The 22,292-nt window shown below is 55.2% G+C and overlaps 3 protein-coding genes across 3 annotated transcripts; 2 read left to right on the top strand and 1 right to left on the bottom strand.

Annotated features, from left to right (window-relative positions):
- Positions 1–10,980: 10,980 nt before the first annotated feature.
- On the bottom strand, positions 10,981–13,521 carry IWZ02DRAFT_153504 (uncharacterized protein). Its single transcript, XM_066761966.1, has 2 exons — positions 11,382–13,521; positions 10,981–11,328 (listed from the first exon to the last, which is right to left on the bottom strand). The coding sequence occupies exons 1-2, from the start codon at positions 13,353–13,355 to the stop codon at positions 11,218–11,220; spliced, it is 2,085 nt and encodes a 694-aa protein (XP_066617822.1). The 5' UTR covers positions 13,356–13,521; the 3' UTR covers positions 10,981–11,217.
- Positions 13,522–13,701: 180 nt separating this feature from the next.
- IWZ02DRAFT_387036 (uncharacterized protein) lies at positions 13,702–14,949 on the top strand (the record flags this gene model as incomplete). Its single annotated transcript, XM_066765513.1, has 1 exon — positions 13,702–14,949. The coding sequence occupies one exon, from the start codon at positions 13,702–13,704 to the stop codon at positions 14,947–14,949; it is 1,248 nt and encodes a 415-aa protein (XP_066617821.1).
- A 1,180-nt stretch (positions 14,950–16,129) lies between these two features.
- On the top strand, positions 16,130–22,110 carry IWZ02DRAFT_153401 (DNA topoisomerase II). The gene is made up of 3 exons (XM_066761965.1): positions 16,130–16,948; positions 16,998–20,345; positions 20,401–22,110. The coding sequence occupies exons 1-3, from the start codon at positions 16,400–16,402 to the stop codon at positions 21,847–21,849; spliced, it is 5,346 nt and encodes a 1,781-aa protein (XP_066617820.1). The 5' UTR covers positions 16,130–16,399; the 3' UTR covers positions 21,850–22,110.
- The last annotated feature ends 182 nt before the right edge of the window (positions 22,111–22,292 follow it).

Below are 22,292 nucleotides of genomic sequence, written 5' to 3'. Positions count from 1 at the left end.
TCGTTGATGCCCAGGACGTCAGACGTGGCGGGCGGATGGGCTGACGGGGCCTGTTCTCTCTGGGCATTTTGACTCTTCATTGGCATACTTCTGGCGTGCGTTATTTGCGCAGCGCCTGCTATCCGCCGACCTGGTTCTCCAAAAGACCACAGGCCCCACGGCATACATTCATTACAAGATGGAGATGCAGCATGGACGGATCATTCATGCCGAAGACATTGCGCCTCTCTGGTCACATGCGGCAAACAAACGACAAATCTCCACCTCTTCATCTATGTTCCTGGGGGTCTGCTAACCAGCCTGCCTGTCCCAGCCTGTCGGGCCTTTTGCTCATATGATGACCGAAAAAGCAGCCTAAGGTGTCGTTTCAACATTGACTCCAGGAACCGCTGTCGGCGGGAACAGCCGTCCGCGCTTGTTGCGGGAGCCTCCAAAGTTGCGCCGAGAAGCTCCGTCGACAACACCTCGCTGCTGCTTCATAACAACAAAACCACACCGCATCTCATGTCTCCATGATCGGCTCTTGTACCCCCCCTGTCACCCGAAGCTCGTCAGCACTCTCAGCACCGTCAGCGCTGTGTGCCGGAAAGGGCGGCGTGCATCTGTGCCGCAGCTGCGTTTCCAACGCACCCAAATCATGTCACTACCTGCCGCTGAAACATCAGCCGGAGACAACGCCCAAGGAGACCAAACCGTCGTTGATCATGCCATCAAGGGATCCCTCCGGATCCAGCTCCTGTTGCGCCAGACGACTCGATCAAACTGCGGATCACTGACAACCGCACCGCCCAGCTCCCAGTGCATCAGCAGAATATGCGGCTCTGTGGTGGGCGGGCGCGTCGACATGCTTTTCTCATGTCCTGCGAATTTCTCTCAGACGAGGGCCACGCTCCAATCCACCAGCCCCCTATCGCCTTTGACTTGACGTCCACCATGTGCATAGCTCTCTGACCGCATTCGCGAATCCTGCGTTGCCCAGCCGCTTTCCAACCATGGCCCCTGACTTTTTTTCCTATATTCCTACGCGCGATATATCTCAGAAACGAAAACCGCCTCGCAGAGCGGAGCTGTGGACATGTTTGCATCAAGGGCATTCTTCTCGGGTTCGCTCCGAGCTTTTCCCACCTCGCTCAACCAGGGAAGTCCATTCTTCAGTTGCGCCGATAACACTATGATTAGATGCGCCGCTTCTATTGTCAGCGAAACCACCTGCTGTTCGATTATAGGTGCCGGTCACCCGCCCGCCCGCCGCTCGACCATGCACGACATCATTGCCCATCCTTAAACCGCAATCGGTGCGATTGTCCTTGAGATCCCGCCGACAAGAGCCTTCTACAGCCCCTTGACGTCGCTCCCGGACACACCAGATCAGCTTACGTGCCTACGGAGTAGTCATGTGAAGAAGATCGCATTTTCATGCAGGACAAAAAGGCGTGTCCTGCAAAACCCGTTTCCCTTTCCCCAGACTCAAGTCCGAACGCTCGGGCTTCCCTGTCGGGCCCTCTCGGGCTCGGACTTGAAATACCAGTCCCGAGCAATTTGCACTACCTCGTGCCTTATCCGAATGAGCTCAATCATGGTAAACAGCTTTGTGTTGTTGACAATGAGCAGGACCATGTATGCCTCCAACCTGCCAAAAGACAGCCCGACAGTATCAAGTGTCGTGGGCTTAACTCCTTGCCCGCCCCTTCTAGAAGAACGTCAGAGACGTGCCTGGAGTCTCGGATCCGTCAGGGGTTCAGTGGTGAGAACCAGCGGAACCCCCCCCCGGTGCCCGCACGAGCCCTTTTTTGATGCGCCTCGAGCAGGAACCTGACGGCGAAAATATGGCCCGACGCTGTGGCCTTTAGGCGCAGGCCGACACTTGTACCACGAGGACGGTGCGTACGGGAGTCCACGAGTACATGCAACAGCCTTATTCTGTTGACGCTGACGAACGCGTCACACAGGAGAAGCTGTCTGCAGCAAATTTTGGGGAAGCGAGTGTCGAAACAAAACCAAAACCCACCGACGCGTCTTCCACTCGTCTACCGGAACAAGTAGGAACTTAGGTGCCGGTACCTGACATTCATTGGCGCATGGGCTAAGAAACGCTACCGGCAACGATTGCTCTTTGCTTCGGATCTAAGCTGTCGCGTGGCGCTGGTGCCCTTGCATAAACGTCCAGGAATATCCCTCCTAGACACCATGCGGAATAGCTGCCGGCGATGGTCCAAAGACGAGTATGATCTCACGGGAACCTGAGCGCAACACGAAAACGGGGCAACGGCCATCACTGGTTCATCTGCCGTAGGCCCTTCCGCAACAGGCCCTGAAGAAGGTCGAGCACTTCTGAACGGGGACGACACAGCTTCCAAGACTTGCGTCATGTACCTCTTCGAGTCTCTATCTCCGTGAACGCGCAAGCGGGCTTCGAATAAAGCAACAGACCCAAGACAGTCGATGTTGACGAATCAAGTCATGGGCTGGCGTTTGCGTATCAAAAGGGCGCTCAAGGGCATCAAGACTTTTGGACGCCATGGTGCTTGAAAGACGGATGCACAGCACGCGGAGTTCCAGCGTGACGCCTAGCGACGCTGTTCAGGAAAAGGATCCGAGAACGAGCTTCTTGAAATAAGGGGTTGAGAGCGGACAAGCTTAACTTGAGGCTGCAGCTTGTCTCGATGAACTTGTAGCGCCGGATCTTGAGGGCCAAAAATGCAGCAACAGGCGCCGTGGCTTGAGATGAAGTAGCGGTCCAATAGTCTGGGCGCCACTGGTCATCGAGGGCGCCAGCAGCAGGGCCAGTCTTGAGGCAGGGCCTTGTTCGCCTTCTGCGACACAAAAAATCTCCGCCGCCGACACCACGAGCTTCTCTCGTCGTCAAGCATCATCGACGCAGCATTATGGTGGAGACGCGGACGGGTATGCACTGGGGGATCCCAGCCGCCCTGGGCCCAGCGCGGAGATGTGCCTGTTGGTCCGGCCTAATGCCCGCGCCCGACTCTCACGACAGGGACCATTCCCTGTCGACCGGCAACCCCCATGACAGGCTCTCATGATGCTGACGATGGTGCATCCAAAAAGTCGATAAACATTACAACACGCCAAAATGCACGGAACAGGCTACGACAACACAAAGAATGGCGATCGAGACTATCAGCAGATCCAACATCGTATATGCAGTCTGTACATAGACACATGATCCCGCGTCCTCTTCCAAAAGCAGACAAACTTCTTGAGCCTCGCATTGCGCTGCTTCTCGGGGCAAGCAAGGGGGTGAAGGGATCCAGGAATGACGTGAACGAAGGCATACGGCGTCCCACCGCGTACCTGCCAAGCTCTTCAAAAAATGATAAAAAATCAACGCACCTCTGCTTCCCGTCCATGCACCTCGTTCCCGTTCCCGACATTCGGCACCATCAAAAGAGATGTCAAGTACGAGTCCTGGAAAATCCTGTTTCCCCCGCTTATGTCCGCCTCTAACCTCCGGCCGGTGTCTCTTCTACGCTCCTGGATCCGATATTCTTCCAGGAGACTACTCGGCGGGCTCCACTCTCTCCACGGTAGTCAGGCGTCCGCTGATTTTACGGATATCAGACCGGCAAATCCACAGACTGACCCTTGCACAGCAGAGTCATCCGTATGGTGACGTCGACGCCGACGGCTAGCGCCAGGACGGGCATCACAGCCCGAAGTAGACCAGAACGCCGGGCAGGGCCTTTGAATATCGACCACTCCAGCGCAGCCATCCCGCCTGCATGGCGCCTGGAGGCCCAGGATAATTTAAGCAACGTCCGTACGGTTCCCTCCGCTGCGCTGATTGAACGGAACGAGAAACTCCGTCTCCGTCAGATCGTCACTCGCGCTCCATCCCTTATTCAGAGCTCAACACCCGTATGCATGATCCTCCAAGTCGGTGTTGTTGGTTCCAGGAACAGATGCGGCTCCAGGACGCACAATCAATAGAATCAACGATACAACGTAATTTTTGACGGCGCTACAGCCCGGACGGCAGCAGCCGTTGCTGTACCATCATGCAGCGTACCGTTGTGCAGTCCCGCTCCTACAACGCACGCGCATGTCCACGCCCCAAGCCATGCAACGGACGACATTGAGGACGTAACAGCAACGTGAGAAAAGAAGGCAAAGATCAGCTGAGGCACCTCTAGTGCCTGGCAGAGAAGCAATGCGACAACAAGGCTTTCATCTATCGTCGGTCGAAAGCTGCCCAATTCACACACACATGTTCAATCGCCTCCACCTATGCGCCTACGAGAAGGGGTCGCCTCCCGTACTCACACCACACAGGCATCCGGCAACCGCAGAAGAAAACTGAGCCAAGGCCGCCCAACAGCAGGACGACCCGGCTTCGGGTCTGACCAATGGTAGCGTCGCCCCCTTGGAGATGCTGAATGGAAGCCTATCGTCACAACTCGAAAGCATCTTGATTGACTCACTGAGGGGCGACGCTGTGACACCAATAACCCACCCACTTCACTAATAGTTTTACTGATTTGCTACATGGTCCATACAGATGAACAAGCGTAAATAAGGTAGGTGGACCGAGCCATCTGACAGTAGGCGGTGGTCTGTTCCCCAGGCCTTCTTGTCTTTTCGTTGGTTCAAAAAGAAAGCAGCGAGTCGATAAAGCGATCCCACGGGCAATCAGGCCAACACACTGGCATGAAGATGCTTCTCGGTCCAGACCGGGAGGTGCTTTTCACACCCGGGGACTTCGAGCCAGGGGAGGGACACCACGGGGTAGGGGGGAGCGGGCCCTACAACAGGTGAGCGACAAAAGTCGACCAGTGACAGGTGTAAAAGGAGTCAGGACGACGGTGATCCCTAACATCCATGCGCAAGCGCAAGAAATGGGCTCGGAGTAGAGCGGGAAATTGACTGGGGCGGAGTCAATGGCATGAGGGAGAAAGGGCAAGGGGATCATCACTGGAGGGAGGGGCTACAGCGGGGGTAGTTTGTGCCACAATGCCACGCTACCAGAGCGCAGAGGCAAAGGCAAAATACCACAGCGCCTCGGATCTCTCATGCCCTTGTCCCTCCCGGTCCGTGGACGCTGACCCCCTTCTGCTGAGCGGAAGAAGGATTGGAAGGATTGGATTACCCCAACCAAGAGTCTCGTGAGACGTTCAGGCAAGACTTGAAAGTTGCGGTACGCGGATAGCTCTCTAAACGGAACCATACCGCACTCAAGCTACGCTCTTGCACTGTCTGGAGCCTCTTCTATGGACACCGAATTGTAGGTAGAGAGAAGTAGACAGCTTTGTGGATGAACGGCGGGAGGACGTCAGTGACTGAGTCGTGGACCTCGCTATCAAGTCCACATCGCCACACAGTGCCAAATCAATCGGCAGCAGATCCACAGGAGCATTGCACCACACAGCTCGTATCTGCGGTGTCAAGAGATCTATCCGTACAGCAGCCAGCCGGCAGAACATCTACTACACTCGCCTGCTTTGCCAACCTCACAAGCATCCACAGCGGAACAAGTCAACCTGCTTTGGACGAATGCTGACCACCCATCCTGCCCATCAAGCTGCGCGATCGAAGCCGAATTCCTGTCCTCTACCCAGTCCAACCCCGCCCGTCCCGGCCTCACCCACGGGCCGCTCCGGCCTAGCCTTTTCCAACGTCGACCGACCAAAAGCAGATTTGCACTGTGTGGCACTCGTTGTCGAAAAACACTTCGAAGGCAGGTGGTTAGGGGTGGCGGGAAAAATTCCACGGCGACGACAGAGGCTCAGAGCAGACGATAAAGCAGACGCTTGACAAGCTACCGCACAAAATCCGGAGCGGACGAGTCGGCAACGAGCTGAATTCGTCCGTTCAGGCTCCCGGTGACGGAGAGGGGACGAAGTGACGCAGTCACGCTTGTCTGGACGCGAGGTACGTGGCGGAAAGGAGGCAGCGCAGCTACTAGTACGACTAGAGACGGCGAGACGGGATGCAGAAAGCATTTCAAGCCACGAAGAGGGCTGGAAAGGGGCGCCAGTGCGGCCGGAAGCGTCACTGAAGGACCCTCCCGCTGCTGAACCGGCTCTCAGTCACGTTGAAGACTACGACCAGCGCGGAGAAGCTACACAGCGCGCGAATCAGCCGGCTAGAAGAACACCATGCCCAGAAACCCACGATCCGCAAGATACGCCTCGTTGACGGGTGCTTCCGGCGACGTTCTCGGCATCGCCTCCCTCGACGACGCCCTCGACACCTCCCACAGCAAACCCCCATTGCTGTTCATACGTATCCCCACAGCATCCTCACATCGCCCACGCCCTCAAAGTCGCCGTCGTTCACACACTTAAGTTCGAGCGTCGCAAGCCTCGTACCTCGTACGCGCGCCGCGCGGTGGTGCGTACGGGACAGAGAAGTTAATCGATCGCGAGACGCAAGCCAACGGATTAGGAATCCCGACTGTCGCGGCGCCGCCAGAGGAAAAGGCTATCCTGTGTACACGGTGCGCCGGCAACAGCGACAGCGACAGCGATCGACCGCGCACATGGAGGCTCAATAGTCGGGATAGTTTGTTGAGGAGGGTCTGGGTACGGCATCGCAACGCTTACTGCAATTGGGACACTGATGGGGCTGGCTGGCAGGGCATGGATGGATTGATGGATGGAAAAGGCCACCGCTCTACCGTCCGCCTGCCGCGCTGGCCGCGCTCGCTCGCTGGCTAGCTGGCCGCAGGTCCGCCGTTAGGTTACCTCGGCTAGGTCGGTAGGTAGTAGGTAGGTTGCGGTGCAAGGAACCTTGATGTCCGTAAAACGGGCAGCCAGCCAGCGGCTCAATCAACGGGCCCTGCAGGACCTTTTGCTCAGGCAGTTTGGCCACAGGCGTCACAGCCACCACCACCAGCACCACCGCCTTCGCCTTCAACTTCAAATGGACATCTTTCGGCGGGGGATGGCCGGTATCAAGGCAACTGTCTGGCTGACTGGCCGGCCTTTTCCCATTCCCCCCTCATGTCACCAAGACCATCCGTCACCGGTGGCGTCATCTGCACCGTGTCGTGAGTGAGATTCTCTCGCCGACTCACTTACTAACAAACATCCTGGCTTTGGCTTCCCGCCGCCGGACTGCGGCTGCGAACAATGTCTCGGAGCATGATTGATTACTGTACATACAGTGCATATACTCTGGGCGCTGGCTGCTGCGCGTAGATCGGGCCGGGCCGGCGGAAAGTATGGTTGAGTCGAGCCGAGGCGAGACAGGAAGGGCGAGATGAGCGCTCATGGGGGCAGGTGTGTTGGTCGTGTCGATGACTGTTGCTTGGATGATGAGCTTACGGACGGGCGGCAATCTATGCGTGGGTTTCGTGCCTGGCAGGTGTGGGATGCTTGCGCCTGACGGCGAGTCTGGACGAGTGGATGCGTGAGTTGTGGGTTTGTGCAACGAGGGTTTGATTGCTTGCTTGCTGCATTAGCACATGGTGGTCAGGACAGACAAACAGGGGGAGAGCTAAGTGGAGCGGAGGCGACGCAGGGCACAAGGGGTAGGTCGCAGTGTTCGTGGGTTTGCTGTCTGTGTGTCCGTCCGTCTGCAGTGGGCCGCCGCCCTTGGATATCCTCTCGCTGGTACTGTTATCTCGGTACTTGGTACTCCTGTCGCGAGGCACCTGGGCGGCGACTTTGGAGTGCTGAAGCGCAAGGAGGAGGTACTTGTGACAAGTGGGCCGGCGGCGATGATGACAGTGGTGCGCATCCAGGCGCTCGAGGCAGACTATTTGAAGGCACCCTGAGTCGTGGCCTGCGTCCTGTGCGGTACGCACGTAAAGCCTCAGATCTGGGTGGAAACTGGCTGTCGGCCTGAAGCTCTGAAATTGTGCAAGCGGCGCTTGTGCCTCGTTTTAAGGCTCATGTCTTTTCCGCGCTATTCTTGCCGGATGAGATAGGACGGACGTCGAAGGGGAGGGATACGGGCGGTTGCAAAATATGCTGTGGCTTGGGCTTTGCGGGCCCCGGCTAGTCAAATGTATCGCGGAGGTGGCGCTGATGTAATGCCATCGGCGGCACCTGTCTTCCTTCTTCAACATCGTCGTCTTCTTTCTCCCAAGTCCTGTGACGGCCAATTTTCCTGGGAATCGTGAGCGAGTACTTTATCTTTTATTGCATCTCTCGGGTCTCGCCGTCTCGTGCTTCTCTCGTATCAGAGATCATCGTTTTCCCATCGCGGCAGTGCTCTGCTCAACACCGTCATCTTCTTCGTCCTGTCCAAGCCGCAATCCAGAATCCCAAAGCAAGTCTCTTGGTTCTCGCGATGACTTTCCTTTCCTGGCTCGACAAAGGCTGCTGATGTGCCGGCGTGTCGCTTTCTCAAATGAAGCCCACAACTTATCAATAGCCGCCGCAGCCTCATCCCAGAAACTAAGCCGCTACTGTAGAGCATACCGCGCTCCCGCCGCTCCCCCCGTTGTCTGCCGCTCCCGCTCTCAAACGTCATCGACCGTTCCAGAACCTTGCCGTTTTAGCCAAAAGCGTTGCAGCATGTCGAGAAGACTGTCGTAGAGTGCGGGAAAGCCACGCTCAAGCTGGCGTGGAGTAGACAAACGGTCCGCATTGGTGCGCCAGCCAATTGACCAGGCAACGGACTGGAAGAAACGGGGAAACGGCGCACGCAAACCTCAAGACACACAAGAGCGCAAAGGTCGAGTGCGAATATACACAGGTAGTGTCCCAGGAAGAAGCGAGGTCAAGAATCTGAAACCTAGGGACGGCGACGCTAGGCCCTAGAAGGTTTGCTTGCACCCGCCGTACTCGGATTCGCTGTTGTTCGTGGAGCGGCGCACACATCATACAAGCCCACATCATCAACAGGTACAAAAGGTACGTACGTCACTGGATCGACGCCATATGATACGCACATGTACGCAGGCATGTTGCCAAAAACATGGCCATGACGACATGACGGAACACGAATGCATGTGCTGAGGAAGCCATGGGTACCTTGGCTTGGATGATGCCAATCATTAGCAGATTTTTTTACGACGCCGCGATGTTTACATCGAATATCAATGAGATTTTGGGAGCCAATCGACTGTCGGGATGCGTTGTGATAGGCTGAGTGCCGGCAATGGCGGCTGTGGCATTTCCTAGGGCTGTGAAAAGGACGGACTGAGGCATCGAGGCTTGATGGCAGCAGTTCTGTAGACGCCTGAGTACTCTCTCTTCGAATCGTTCAGAACTTTCCTATCTCTCCGTCGAACCATACGAAATCTCCACCTCTCTTTCTCTCTTTTCCATCGCCTGCCACGACTTATGACCACAAGCCCAGGTCGCACTTGAGAACTCACGAAACGTGCTCTCAAAACCAGGCAGTCCTACCGGAGCGAATAACTGTCCAAAAGTCACTGCCTCAATTCTTCTCCTGACAAACGCGGGAAGTCGCCTTCTTTCCTCAGGCCAATAGCCTCCAGTCGATAACAGCCACTCGTGAACCGACTGAGGGAGGGGGAAGAAGCTTCTCACAATGAGCAAGCAAGCAAGCGCACAAGATGAGCGAGTGCGATGCCCTGGGTACGCGGAAGGACGGCTTAGCCCAGCACTGTCAGTCGCCAGACGAGGTGGTGTGAAAGAGAGAAGAATGGCTGTTGGACAAGTGTCTGCGCTTTGCGAGAGAAGAGGGTAGGATGCGCCGTGGGTACGTTGTCTATTTCCTGCCCTCCCGTGTTGAGTGCCCACTGAGTACAGAGGGGCAGCATGAAACAAGGGAGTGGGAGCAACGCGAAGCAGCTGTCCACTCTCCCTTCGGCAGCCTGTCTGCTTTGTGGACCTGTGCCACCACGCGCTCCAGCTGGAACACCGACCCACTAACCCCCTTACACAATTTCCAGCGCGGCGGCGCCAGCGACGTAGCTTGACGACGACGACGACGGCAATGATCAAGATACAGCGGAATCGGAACGACGACGTCGCAAGGCCATCTCTCCAAACTTCAGGATCGTCATATTATTCTATCTCTGCCTAAAAAGCAGCTGATGGGATGAGACGAGACGAAGGGGACATGTGGGTGGTGTAGAAAAGGTGTCCATGTAAACAAAACACAGGGGTAGTGGGGAGAGAAAGCCAGAATCTTTACTCGCGCTCCTGGTGCATGATCAACTTGACATGTTGCAGATAATGGACTGGATGGAAACAGCAAATGGACAAATTGTTGATGCCAAAAAGAGCAAATAGGAGAAGAGGAAAAATCATGAGCTGGAGACTTGTAAGACAGGAAAAGAATTGCGCTTCTGACTGACCGTTGACCTCATGTGCTCATTGGAACTGCTGCTGGTGCCGCAAATTGACGAGCGAAGCGATGAGAAAATTGACCACGGAAAGACAATAACGGAGAGGTAGATGATTCCTTTGAATGGACACAGCTTCCTCCCGTCGTTTGAAGAGGGAGCATGTCATGAGGACTGCTTGCAAAAAATCATCACGTGCAAGGGCGAAAAAGATGAGAAAAAGGGATAGACGAAAGAATTGGAGGACAGGGGCGAAAGCCCGAGCCAGAACATCATCAATCGCTTGTCGCTATGAGTGGGAAAAAAGAAACAAAATCATTGCCCATGTGCAGTAAGGGAAACATAGTAACGGGGGTAGAATCGGGAAAAACAGGCAGCCGTGTCATGTGTTCCTCCCAATCGCCCCAACTGTTGACCTCCCATCAGCCAGTTCGTCCTCGATGTGACGTTGGAAGAGCTTTGCTTGGGGATCATGATCCGAAAAGAAACGCCGTTCGCTCCCATTTCCCTGACCCGGTGTAGAAGAGACTCATTATGTCCGACTTATCGCTTTGAGTGAAAAACATTTACCATCAGAAGCATCCACCCGAAATGAAGAAGCTCCTGCTTTGGACAACGCAGATGAGAAAAAGGATAAATGTCCGGTGACCGAGAGTTTTGAATATAAGAAAGTGAAGGGGAACCATGGATGCTGTAAAATCAACCGGACCTTGAGTCTCCAGGTGCAATGTTTCGTGAGAGGCTCTTGAAAGGGCGAAGGGGGCCTGTTACAAGACTTGTGACGCTTTTACGAGAATGTAGAGCCTGTTGGGGAAGCTACAAGAAGTGCCATTCGAGACCGGCGGAGCATTGGTGGTTGTGGTCGTGGAGTGGGATGCTGAGAAATCTTATTCACAAGTGACTCGTGATCTGGCACTAGACCCTTCTCGGGCCAGATGAAGGCAAGTTCGCAAAGCCGTTGGACGCGCGCCCAGCTAAGCTAGAGCTGGCGTTGGCTAAGCTGGCGACTCGGTACTCGGTGAGGCAGGCTGGTTGCTCCGTTTCTCTTGTTCCTCAACTCCCTGGCCTCTGCAGAGGGGACAGGAATTGCGCCCAGTGGTGAGCCACTTTGCTAATGTTAGCACATCTATATCAGGACACAGAAATGAGCTCGACCTACCTGATCAATACATTCCCGATGGAAAAGGTGTCCACACTGGACCAACGTCCGTGCCTCCTCATCCACCTCGTACTCGCTTAGGCAGACAAGGCAACGTTGGTCAGCTGCAATGGTGATCACCTCCTCTCCATCACCAGAAGATGCAACCAGCCCTTGAGATTCGCCCTCAGCCGTGGGCGGCGCCTCCCGGATCGTGTAGACACCACCAGCGGATGCTACATCGGATTCGCTGGCGACAGGAGGCTTTGCGGGCCCTAATAGTGTCGATAGGAGCATCATGTCCTCGTAAGTGGGAGTATCCGTGAACAGACTTGGCGTGGTAAGAATAGGGTGGTTCTCCGGATAGCTGCCGCCGAGGACGTAGATGATCCAGCTCCGCGGTCCCTCTCCTGGAGCGTGATCTGGTTCCACGACACCATTGCGCCTCGATGAACCCGCGCCGAACCTGGTGTGATCCGACTCGCTAAGACGGCGTTGTCTTCTAAACTGGAGGGATCTAGGCTCTGCAGGGGGATCAATCGCTGAACCGACTGCCGTAGGAGTTCGTGCAAGGCTCTCACGACGCGAGGATTCCGTCGACTGGCCTGCGGGGGTGTCGGACAACGGAGTGAAAGAAGGTGTTGACTCCCCGGAGGAGAATGCTGACAAGCCAGAGGGAGTGGATGGGGGAGGTCGCGGTCCAGGGGGCGTGTCAAGGCTCGAGAACGGCCTGGGACGGTCAGAAGTACGTTGATGTCTTTGGCTTTCATAGGTGTTGATGCCTCCCATGGAAGCTCGGCGCCTGTGACTGAATCTGGTTCCATTCTGTGGCTGACGTAGGATGCCGTCGATGCTGGGCTCAGTCCCCGACGTGATGGGAGCAGGAAAGCTGGAGAGAGCATCTAGGAATGGTGGTATGTTGTCATCATGTTGGGCGCCGGCTCCTGTGCTTGGAGTTATGGATCGGATGCCAACAATTATTATTGGGACCATTCTCCCTTCACCGCCATCTTCACCTGTGCGCTGTGTTTCAGGTGACTCTCCTGAGCCGTCCTGACTGTCAGAGGACCTGGTTGAGATGTTTTCTCTCCTAGTGTTGCCGAACCTGAACATGCGGAAGAAATTCAAGGGAGCTGGAGAGCCTGGAGTTTCGGATTCTTCGTCGATACCAGCATTATTTCCTCTGAGCGCAGATGCAATCCGGCCATTCTGAAGCGACTGGAGAAATCCGTCAAAAGTTCCATCCTCGTCTCCGCCAACAAAGTTTCTGGCCTCAGCGCCAGCCCTGTGCTCCTCTCCCATCAGCGTGGCGGCCGTAGCAGCTGCAGCAACGGACAAAAGACGCGAAAGCATTGCTGCATTGTCCTCACCGCTGCGCAGAGGAGACCTCCTGCGTCTCAAAGAATTCCTGACTCTTCCACCGGCCCTCTCGGGGACTACAGTACCAGCCACGCGATCGAGGAGGCTAGTTGGTCTCTGCCAGCTGCTCGGCGTCTCGTTATTGTCTTGCTGCTCCCGGGCCTGGGGAGTGGCAATCGACTCGGTCTCAAAAGATCCAGTAAAGTCGTCGAAATCCAAGGATGCAAGTTCCGGAGGGTGTAGCCTGGGCGCAGGCGAGCTCGGGGTTTCGACGACGTCAGACGAAGGAGTGGTGAGCCAGGCGGGCGAGGACAACCCAGAGGTGCTGCTTCGGTCGGGCCGGTCGCGGGAACGGGAATAGGAGCCAGAACGAGAGAGTATGCTGGATATGGACGAGTGGGCCCGGCTTAACCTCTGGCGGTGGCGGAGGAGACCATTGACAGGCCTCGTTGAGCTGTCATCGGAACGGTCCGAGTGCAGGCGGGTCAACAAGTTCAAGCTGCGGCGGGAGGAGCGAGAGGGAGGGTGTGATTCCGAGGGTGAGGGCGCATCGCGACGGCGGGAGGGCGAGGAGCGTGGTGGTGAGGGCGAGGAGCCGGAGGACTGGGCAGCGCCTCGCGAGCTACTCTGGCCCATGGTATCGGATTGCGAGGGGGAGCCAGTGCAGTTGGCGGATCAGACTGGCGAAGCAACAGCACGGGAGCAAAGGAGGGTGGTGTTTTGGTTGGGTTGGGTTGGGTTGGGTTGGGTTGGTTGAGACGAGGTGTTGTGGATGTTGGTTGTGGAGGACCTGGCCGCGACGCCGCGGCGGTGATGGCGCTGGCGAACAGACGGTTGCTGACTTCCTGCTAGCGCATGACGATTGCACCCCTGCTTCAGGCCAACTACATACATGTACCCTACTCAAACCGCACTGCATCTCCGCACCGCTTCTCTCCGCCATCCACCGACATCGCCAGCCACCTCCGCCCGCTCTTCAATCATGGCTCATTATTTCGCCCAGCCCATCAAGCCCACACAGAGCCTGCGCGCCCGCAGACACGCCCCGCCCCGCAAGCGACAGCGCCTGGACGACGACGACAGCAGCGACAGTCAAGATTCTGACAAAGGCCGTGACCCCAGCCCAGAATCTTCCACCAGAGCCACTCCCGCCATCTCCACCCTCTCAGCCGCAGATGCCCGCCAATTTCGTACCGCCGGCCATGATCCCGACGACGAGCTGCCCCCGGGCCCTTTTCCACATGCTCCAACAGAGACCACCGTGCCGAAACTCCTCTCGTCTGAGATTCAGCAAAAACTTGCCAGCCTCAAGCCTCCCATCTTCACCCCTGGCCTCTCACAAACTGCGCGCATCACCCCCGACTTCACCACAAAAACAAGGAGCTTCAGGCAACATCACTTGGGAGTCCTCACCACCCTCATGCATCACTGCTTGCTCAAGGGTGATTACCAACGCGCCGGCCGCGCGTGGGGAATGCTTCTCCGAGGCGAAACTTCTAACACAACCCTGGACATTAGACCCCATGCGCGATGGGCCATTGGCGCAGAGGTTCTTCTGCGTAAAAACCGCATCGACAACGACAAGGAATCTACGGAAAAGCCGAGGCACGACATGTTCTCCAAGCAAGGTTTCCAGGCGGCGCGCGACTACTACGAGCGCATCATCTTGCAATATCCGTTTCAACAGAGTGCTCCTCACGCTACCAATGCGCTTACCTTTTATCCAGCCATGTTTAGCCTCTGGATCTACCAAGTTTCTCAAGAAGCGAGTCTCGCAAAGGAGGCACTGGAAAATGAGGAACTGGAACAATCCGACCTTGATTCTGAGATTGAGTCGAGGAGTGAAGACAGTTTTTCAAGGCATTCGAGGAAGCGTGAAGCAAAGCTTGCAGCTATCCGACTGGATGAGCTGCGGAAAGCACAAGAGATTGCTTCACGGCTCGACGAGCTGATGACCAGTCCACCCTTTGACAAGAATGTCGACTTGCTTCAAATTCGAGGCATGACGGCCGTTTGGATCAGCGACTTGCTCAAGGATGGCATTGCGGATGAGAATGGTGAGGATGCAGCAAGCCATGATGTCTCGCTCCCTGGCCGGGGGATGAACCACGACGAGTCGACTCGACGGGAACAGGTAGCGATCGCCAAGAACATGTTTGCGGGCGTCAAGAGCAACGGCGGCCAATTGAAAGAAGCTGCGGAACAATTTCTCGCGGAGGCGAACGACTGAACGCAGCACGCGACATCGCCCCTACCTAGTCGACCACGCCCAGACATGATATCACGGATCACCAAAGTAGCCATAGACTCATCCTCTCGATTGGATTTGGACCGAACCAATCCAAAGGTCCTTGCGGGTTCGATAGTCAAGCCAGCTCTTGCAAGTGCTGATAATTACACATTATGAAAGGTAAGATTCTTCAAGAGCCGCATCGAAAACTGTAGGCAACTCGGATCTTGCGTTGCCGTCGGCACCGGCATCTGCCACGCATTAGTGCTGCATCTAGCATCAAGCAACAAGACATGCACGTCTGTGGACGGTCAACAATCAGAGCCTAGGAGTTTCCCTAGCCCACTAATCAAAATCTTGAAAAGGAAGGTCATTGTCTTGCACTAGCGCTTCTCGCGCGTCGATCTTGACTCTAGAACAGGAACAAAAGCCCCGTCGCATCCTTTGCGAGCGCCATTGAGTGCGAGGCCAGAGGGCGGCTTCCGGGTCGTAGATCATTCAAAGGCCGAGGGTCATGCTACTACTTTGCAGAGCACTACCTTACGAAAAGTAGACGAGTGGTTCAAGGTTTATCAGCAGAGTGTGGTGAGGGATGCAACCATCTGATTATACCTTATGACTGCTCTTTATGGATGATGCTCCTAAATACTTGGCTCAAAGCAACTTGACCCCTCTTCGCATGCGCTCTTTTGATAGCTGAAATGTTCTCTCTTCCCGCTCGTGAGTGCCACGAGTCTGGCTGCCCAGCCTCGGTTCGGTTCACTTGTGCGTCTTGATTGGACAACAGTAGACTATGCGCCACAGCTGGGAGACGAGGAAGCTGTTGTTTACACGGCCTCAATCCAAGTAGCTATTCAGAATTTGATCATTTTTATGTTGGAAGGGCGCAGGCGGATTAAATGCTCCAAGGCCGATTGAGTGATCTCATCCGCCGAAAAGGCGATTTAAACGGAGTCCTCTCGTGTAGGTGGTTTATAGAAGTTTGATTGCTGTGATCGTGAATGTGCACGAATCGTTGCTAGCCCAACAAACAGCAGAGCAAGGTTGTGGAAAGGCGTGCCTGAGGCGTTCGTTGGGCAGGACCGATTGCGGCACTCACGTGTCTGGGACCTACCACGGAGCGACACGCGGTTGACCGCCCGACTCTGGCGATTCTGCCGTCGCGCTGCGTACCGGTAAACAAACATTGATCTCTCTCTCTCTCTCTCTCTCCCTCTCAGCCGCCCTCTTTACCAACCTCACGCTGCGACATTTTCAGTCAACACTCGGCCGTTCCTTCAAGGTGCGCTCGGCCGCGATATCATTTCGCTTCTCGATCGTACTTCTTCGCTCCACCACCGCCATCCGCGCTTGGTCCCCGCAGAGTGTCACAGCCTACCGCAGTTGGCGCTCACCCGCGCCCGCTCGCTCTCTTTCTTTTACGTCGACCCCTCTTAAACCGACCCCGATCATGTCTTCAGACGATGAGTCGGTCTTCCAAGAAGACATGAGCTCTGAGTTTGAAGAGGCGCCCAAGACCAAAAAGGCTGCACCTGCTAAGAAGGCCCCCGCGCCGAAGAAAGCTACTGCGAAGAAACCACTGAGGCCCATCGAAAATGGAAGCATACCTCTGGACGGCCAAAACGATGACGATAGCGGAGATTCCCAACCCGATTTACCGGCCAAGAAGCCTGCAAAGGCTCCGGCAAATGCGACCAACAAGTATCAGAAGCTAACTCAACTCGAGCACATCCTCAAGAGACCCGACACCTACATCGGATCGGTAGAGCGCGACTCGAAGCACATGTGGGTCTACAACTCAGAAACCGAGTCCATGGAGAATCGCGAAGTTAGCTTTGTTCCCGGTCTCTACAAGATTTTTGACGAAATCCTGGTCAACGCTGCCGACAACAAGCACAATGACCCGAACATGAAGGAAATCAAGGTCACGATTGACCGGGATTCCGGCGAAATCAGCGTCAGGAATGACGGCAAGGGTATTCCAATTGAGATTCATGGAGTATGTGCATCCCTCCTGTCTTGTGCGTGTAGTACTGATGAGTCCCCAGACCGAGGGCATCTACATCCCAGAGTTGATTTTCGGCCACCTCTTGACCTCTTCAAACTACGATGACGATCAGCAAAAAGTTACGGGTGGTCGCAATGGTTACGGTGCAAAGCTTTGTAACATCTTCAGTACAGAGTTCACGCTCGAGACTGCCGACTCCCGCGTCCACCAAAAGTACAAGCAGACTTGGACAGACAACATGGGAAAGTGCGGCAAAGCCAAGATTACATCTCACAAGGGCGAGTCCTTCACCAAGGTCACGTTCAAGCCGGACTTCAGGAAGTTCGGAATGGATGGAATGGACGACGACTTCGAGGCTTTGGCGAAACGCCGCGTCTACGACATTGCTGGCACAACAAAGGGCCTGAAGGTCCTCCTCAATGGTGACCGCATCAAGGTCAAGAACTTCAAGGAGTACATGAAAATGTACACCAAAGCCATCAAAACCGAGCAGGGCTCAACAACCGAGTCAGACGTCATTCTGACCGACAACCCGAATGATCGTTGGGAGATTGGTTTCGCTGTTTCCGATGGTGCCTTTTCGCAAGTCTCTTTTGTCAACTCGATCGCAACCACGTCTGGCGGCACCCACGTCAACTACATTGCGGATCAGGTGGTCAACAAGCTCACGGAAATCATCAAGAAGAAGAACAAGAATGGATTTCAGCTCAAGCCGCAGCATCTCAAGAATCACTTGTTCCTCTTCGTCAACTGTCAGATTGTCAACCCGGCTTTCACATCACAGACCAAGGAGCAAATGACGACCAAGGCAAGCCAATTCGGAAGTAAGTGTACGGTGTCGGAGAAGTTCCTCAAGGACATTGCCAAGACGGAAGTTGTCAACAACATTCTGCACTTTGCCCAGCAAAAGGCGGATCAGGTCCTCAAGAAATCCGACGGGGCCAAGCGAACGCGCATGAACCACTCCAAGCTCACAGACGCCAACAGAGCTGGAACAAAAGACGGCTACAGATGTACCTTGATTCTCACAGAAGGTGACTCGGCCAGTTTGCTTGCTCTGGCTGGTCGTGCAGAGGTCGATCCCGATCTCTTCGGTGTGTTTCCGCTGCGCGGAAAGATGCTCAACGTCCGCGATGCCTCTATAGATCAGATTTCCCGGAACGAAGAAATCCAAAACATCAAGAAATTCATTGGGTTGCAGCACAAGAAGGAGTACACAGATACCAAAGGTCTCCGTTACGGTCACATCATGATCATGACTGATCAGGATCACGATGGCAGTCACATCAAAGGCCTCCTTATCAACTTCCTGCAGGTCCAGTTTCCCAGCCTTCTCAAGATTGAGGGTTTCCTCCTGGAATTCATCACCCCCATTGTCAAGGTCTGGAAAGGCGACCCGAAGAAGCCCAAGGTCATCAAGTCTTTCTTCACAATGCCAGAGTACGAAGAGTGGAAGCAGGACCCAAGTCATCAACGAGGATGGGACCACAAGTACTACAAGGGATTGGGAACCTCGAGGCCCGAAGATGCCGTCGAGTACTTTCAGGATCTTGACAGGCACTTGAAGGAATTCCACACGATGAAGGATGCTGAGACCGAGCTCTTCGAACTTGCCTTTTCCAAGAAGAAGGCCGACGCGCGCAAGGAGTGGCTGCGCACCTTTGTTCCTGGCACGTTCCTCGACATGCGGGCTTCTAAAATCAGTTATGATGATTTTGTCAACAAGGAGCTGATCCTCTTCAGCATGGTCGACAACTACCGTTCTATTCCTTCGGTCGTTGACGGATTGAAGCCTGGTCAACGCAAGGTCTTGTACACCTGCTTCAAAAGAAATGTGAGGAAGGACATCAAGGTTATTGAACTTGCTGGTCACGTCGGAGGCATGACAAACTATGCCTATGGTGATGCCTCTCTCCAGCAGACGATTGTTGGTCTTGCTCAGAACTTTGTTGGCTCAAACAACATCAACGTCTTGGAGCCTAGTGGCAACTTTGGTTCCCGTTTCCAAGGAGGTAGCGATGCCGCCAGCGCCCGTTACATTTACACGAGGCTGTCGCCCTTTGCTCGTCGCATTTTCCACACAACTGACGAGCCGCTGCTCACTTACGACCAAGACGATGGCAAGACTATCGAACCAACAAATTACGTGCCAGTTCTACCGATGATCCTTGTCAACGGCGCAGACGGCATCGGCACGGGTTGGAGTTCCTCGATCCCGAACTACAACCCCATTGAGATCGTCGACAACCTCAAGGCCCGCATGCACGGTAGCTCTAAAGAGGATATGAAACGCATGATGCCGTGGTTCAGGGGTTGGAAGGGTACCATTGAGGATGTTGGCGGAGACCGCTACAAGTTCACGGGCATCATCAAAAAGACTGGAGAGCTTGAAGTCGAAATTACGGAGCTGCCGATTCGTGTGTGGACTCAAGACTTCAAGGACAAGCTTGAGGGCATCATCAAGGCTGAAAAGATCCCATCATTCATCAAGGATTACAACGAGTACCATACGCTGCAGAAGGTCAGCTTCATCATAAAGATGGCGGATGCCAAGAACATGCAGGAGGCCCTCAACATGGGCCTCGAGGAGCGCTTCAAGCTCTACAAGCCTATTGCCACGTCGAATCTTGTTGCTTTCGATGCTCAGGGCCGCATCCAAAAATACGCCACCGAGCTTGACATTCTTGAGGAGTTCTACCACATTCGCCTCAAGTTCTACGAGAAGCGCAAGCAGTACATGCTTGATCAAATGACAAAGGAACTGAACAAGCTGACCAACCAGGCGAGGTTCATCCAGATGATCATTGACAACAAGCTCGTGGTGTCGAAGAAGAAGAAGCTCGTCATCGTGGCTGAGCTCAAGAAACTCGGCTTCGACCCCATTCCGAAGAACGAGGCCAAGAATCAGGGCGAAGGGGAAGATGTCGTCGAGGAAGAGGACTCGGAAGAAGACAAGGAGCCGGGTAGTAATGACTACGACTACCTTCTGGGTATGGCAATTTGGTCCCTCACGCAGGAGCGTGTCGAGAAGCTGCTTAGGCAAATCAGCGACAAGGAGACAGAGATTGATGAGCTCATCAAGAAGTCGCCCAAGGACCTGTGGACCACCGACCTGGACGAGTTTGTCGAGGAGTGGGAGACTCAGGAAAAGCTGGCGGAGAATGAAGCCAAGGAGTCTCGCAAGAAGGGTCGCCGTGCATCCTCAAAGCTCAAGATTGGCAGCAAGGCGCCCAAGAAGCGCAAGGCCGATGACAGCGACGCCATGAGCGACGACGACTTTGAGATTAAGCCCAAAAAGAAGGCAGTTGCGTCCAAGCAGAGTTTCCTCTCGGGCTTCATGAACAAGTATCCGGACAGCGTTGTCAACAAAGCAGCAGCGAATCCCAAGGTAAGCTTCCTTTTGACTCTGGAATCGCTTGATGAGATGCTGACAGGTAATATAGGCTGCTGAATCAGCTCCTAAGGGCAAGTCGAATAACATGCTGATGGACTTTTTGACGACCCGCGAAAAGAAAGAGGCGTCGACGACTCCAATGGAGATTGACGGTGCATCCGACGAGCCGGTCACCAAGAAGCCTATCTCTAAACCTAGAAATGCTGCCGCCAAACCGGCACCTAAGCCAATCGGCATTGACGATATGAGCGATGGCGATGATTTTGCACCCGAGCCTGCGCCCAAGCCAAAGGCTAATGCCAGGAAGGCTGCTCCAAAGAAGATGGTTCTCAGCGACGAAAGCGATGGCGATGACTTTGAGCCAGAGCCAGAGCCTGCTCCCAAGCCAAGAGCAAACGCCAGAAAGGCCGCTCCCAAAAGGATCACCATCAGCGATGACAGCGACGCCGATGACTTTGAGCCCGAGGCTGAACCTGAGCCTGAACCTGAACCGGCGCCCAAGCCAAAGACGAACGGCAGGAAAGCTGCTCCCAAGAAAATCACCATCAGCGATGATGAGGAGGCTGATGATTTTGAGCCGGAGCCGGAGCCTCAGCCCAAGAAGGCTCCAGCAAAGAAGCCTGTCATCAGCGATGATAGTGAAATCGAGGAAGATCCAGCCCCCAAGTCAAAGGCTGCCGCTGCGAAGGCTTCTCGCAAGATCAACGACGACAGTGATGAAGACGTCTTTGCTGCCGTTGCAGAGACCGAGAAGAAGTCGGAGGCACCGTCGCGCAGGCGTGCTGCCGCAAAGCCCACGCGCTACGTCCTCTCTGACGACAGCGATGAGGATATAGAGGACAACGACCTCGGCGACGTCAGCACCATGATCCGCGGTCTCGACGGCCCCTCGATGGACTCGGACGGCCGTACTCTCTTCTCCGCCTCCAAGGGCCGTGCGACTAGCACCGCTTTTCCCAAGACGACCAAGTCGAAGCCTAGCCCGGAGACTGACGATGACAAGATTGACGACACGGACTACACTATGCTCGCTCCGCAGGCGTCTCCCCAGCGCACGACCGCCCCGCGCAAAACATCGGCCAACGGCGCATCCGACGACTCGGCCGACGACAATGACAGCGACGACGATGTCCTCGTCAAGCCCAAGTCCAAGGCAGCCGCCTCCAAGCCCGCCGCTGCCGCGTCTGCGGCCGCCAAACCGCGTAGCCGCCCTCCTAGCAGCAAGAACAAAGCCGCCGCGACGACGACGGCAAAGGCTGCGCCCAAGGAAAAGGCAAAGCCTGGCCCCAAGCCCAAAGCGAAGCCCGCGGCCGCCCCCGTCGTCGAGAAGAAGGCCACACAGCTGAGCCCGGCGGCCAAGGCGTACGCGAAGGCCAGGCCGGGTCGCGCTGCTGCGGCCGCCGCCAAGAGCAGGTACACGGTTGAGAGCGACGATGATGATGAGGGCGACACGTTTCACGATGCCAGCGATGGCTTTGCGGATGAGTTTAGCGAATAGGTGAGGTGTGGGTGAAGAGGTGAGGAAGCCCGTCCGCCAGGAGCGGTGGTTGTGGCGGTGGTGCTGGTTGCCTGGCGGTCTCTTGACGCTTTTTCCTTTTTCCTATCCTAGTCCAGGCGAGAGGTCTTGACCAAAACAAAACAGATTGATTTTCGTTCGCAACAGGATGGGATTGCTTGGCTTTTTACCATAGATGATGGGTCAACGGGCGGAGGGTCAGTGGATCAGGGGAGTGGAGGGGATACCGGCGTTCTAGGACACTTCAATGGCGGGTACAAAGCTTGTTTATGCCGCTCTCGTCTTTTCTTTTCTTTGCGTTGCTTTTCCTTTGCTACTGCAGGCTCGGTCTGAAAATACGCTACTTGCTGCCTGCACTGCGTCTGGTTGAAAGTCAGTGTCGTTAGGTTATTCTAAAATGTCTTTTTTGAGATGCTGTTGATGCT

The sequence above is a fragment of the Phyllosticta citriasiana genome (genome assembly GCF_038021145.1).
Source record: "Phyllosticta citriasiana strain CBS 120426 chromosome Unknown IWZ02scaffold_21, whole genome shotgun sequence".
Lineage (NCBI taxonomy): Eukaryota > Fungi > Ascomycota > Dothideomycetes > Botryosphaeriales > Phyllostictaceae > Phyllosticta > Phyllosticta citriasiana.
The sequence above is the reverse complement of the archived record's forward strand: the minus strand, read 5'-3'. Positions and strand labels throughout refer to the sequence as shown.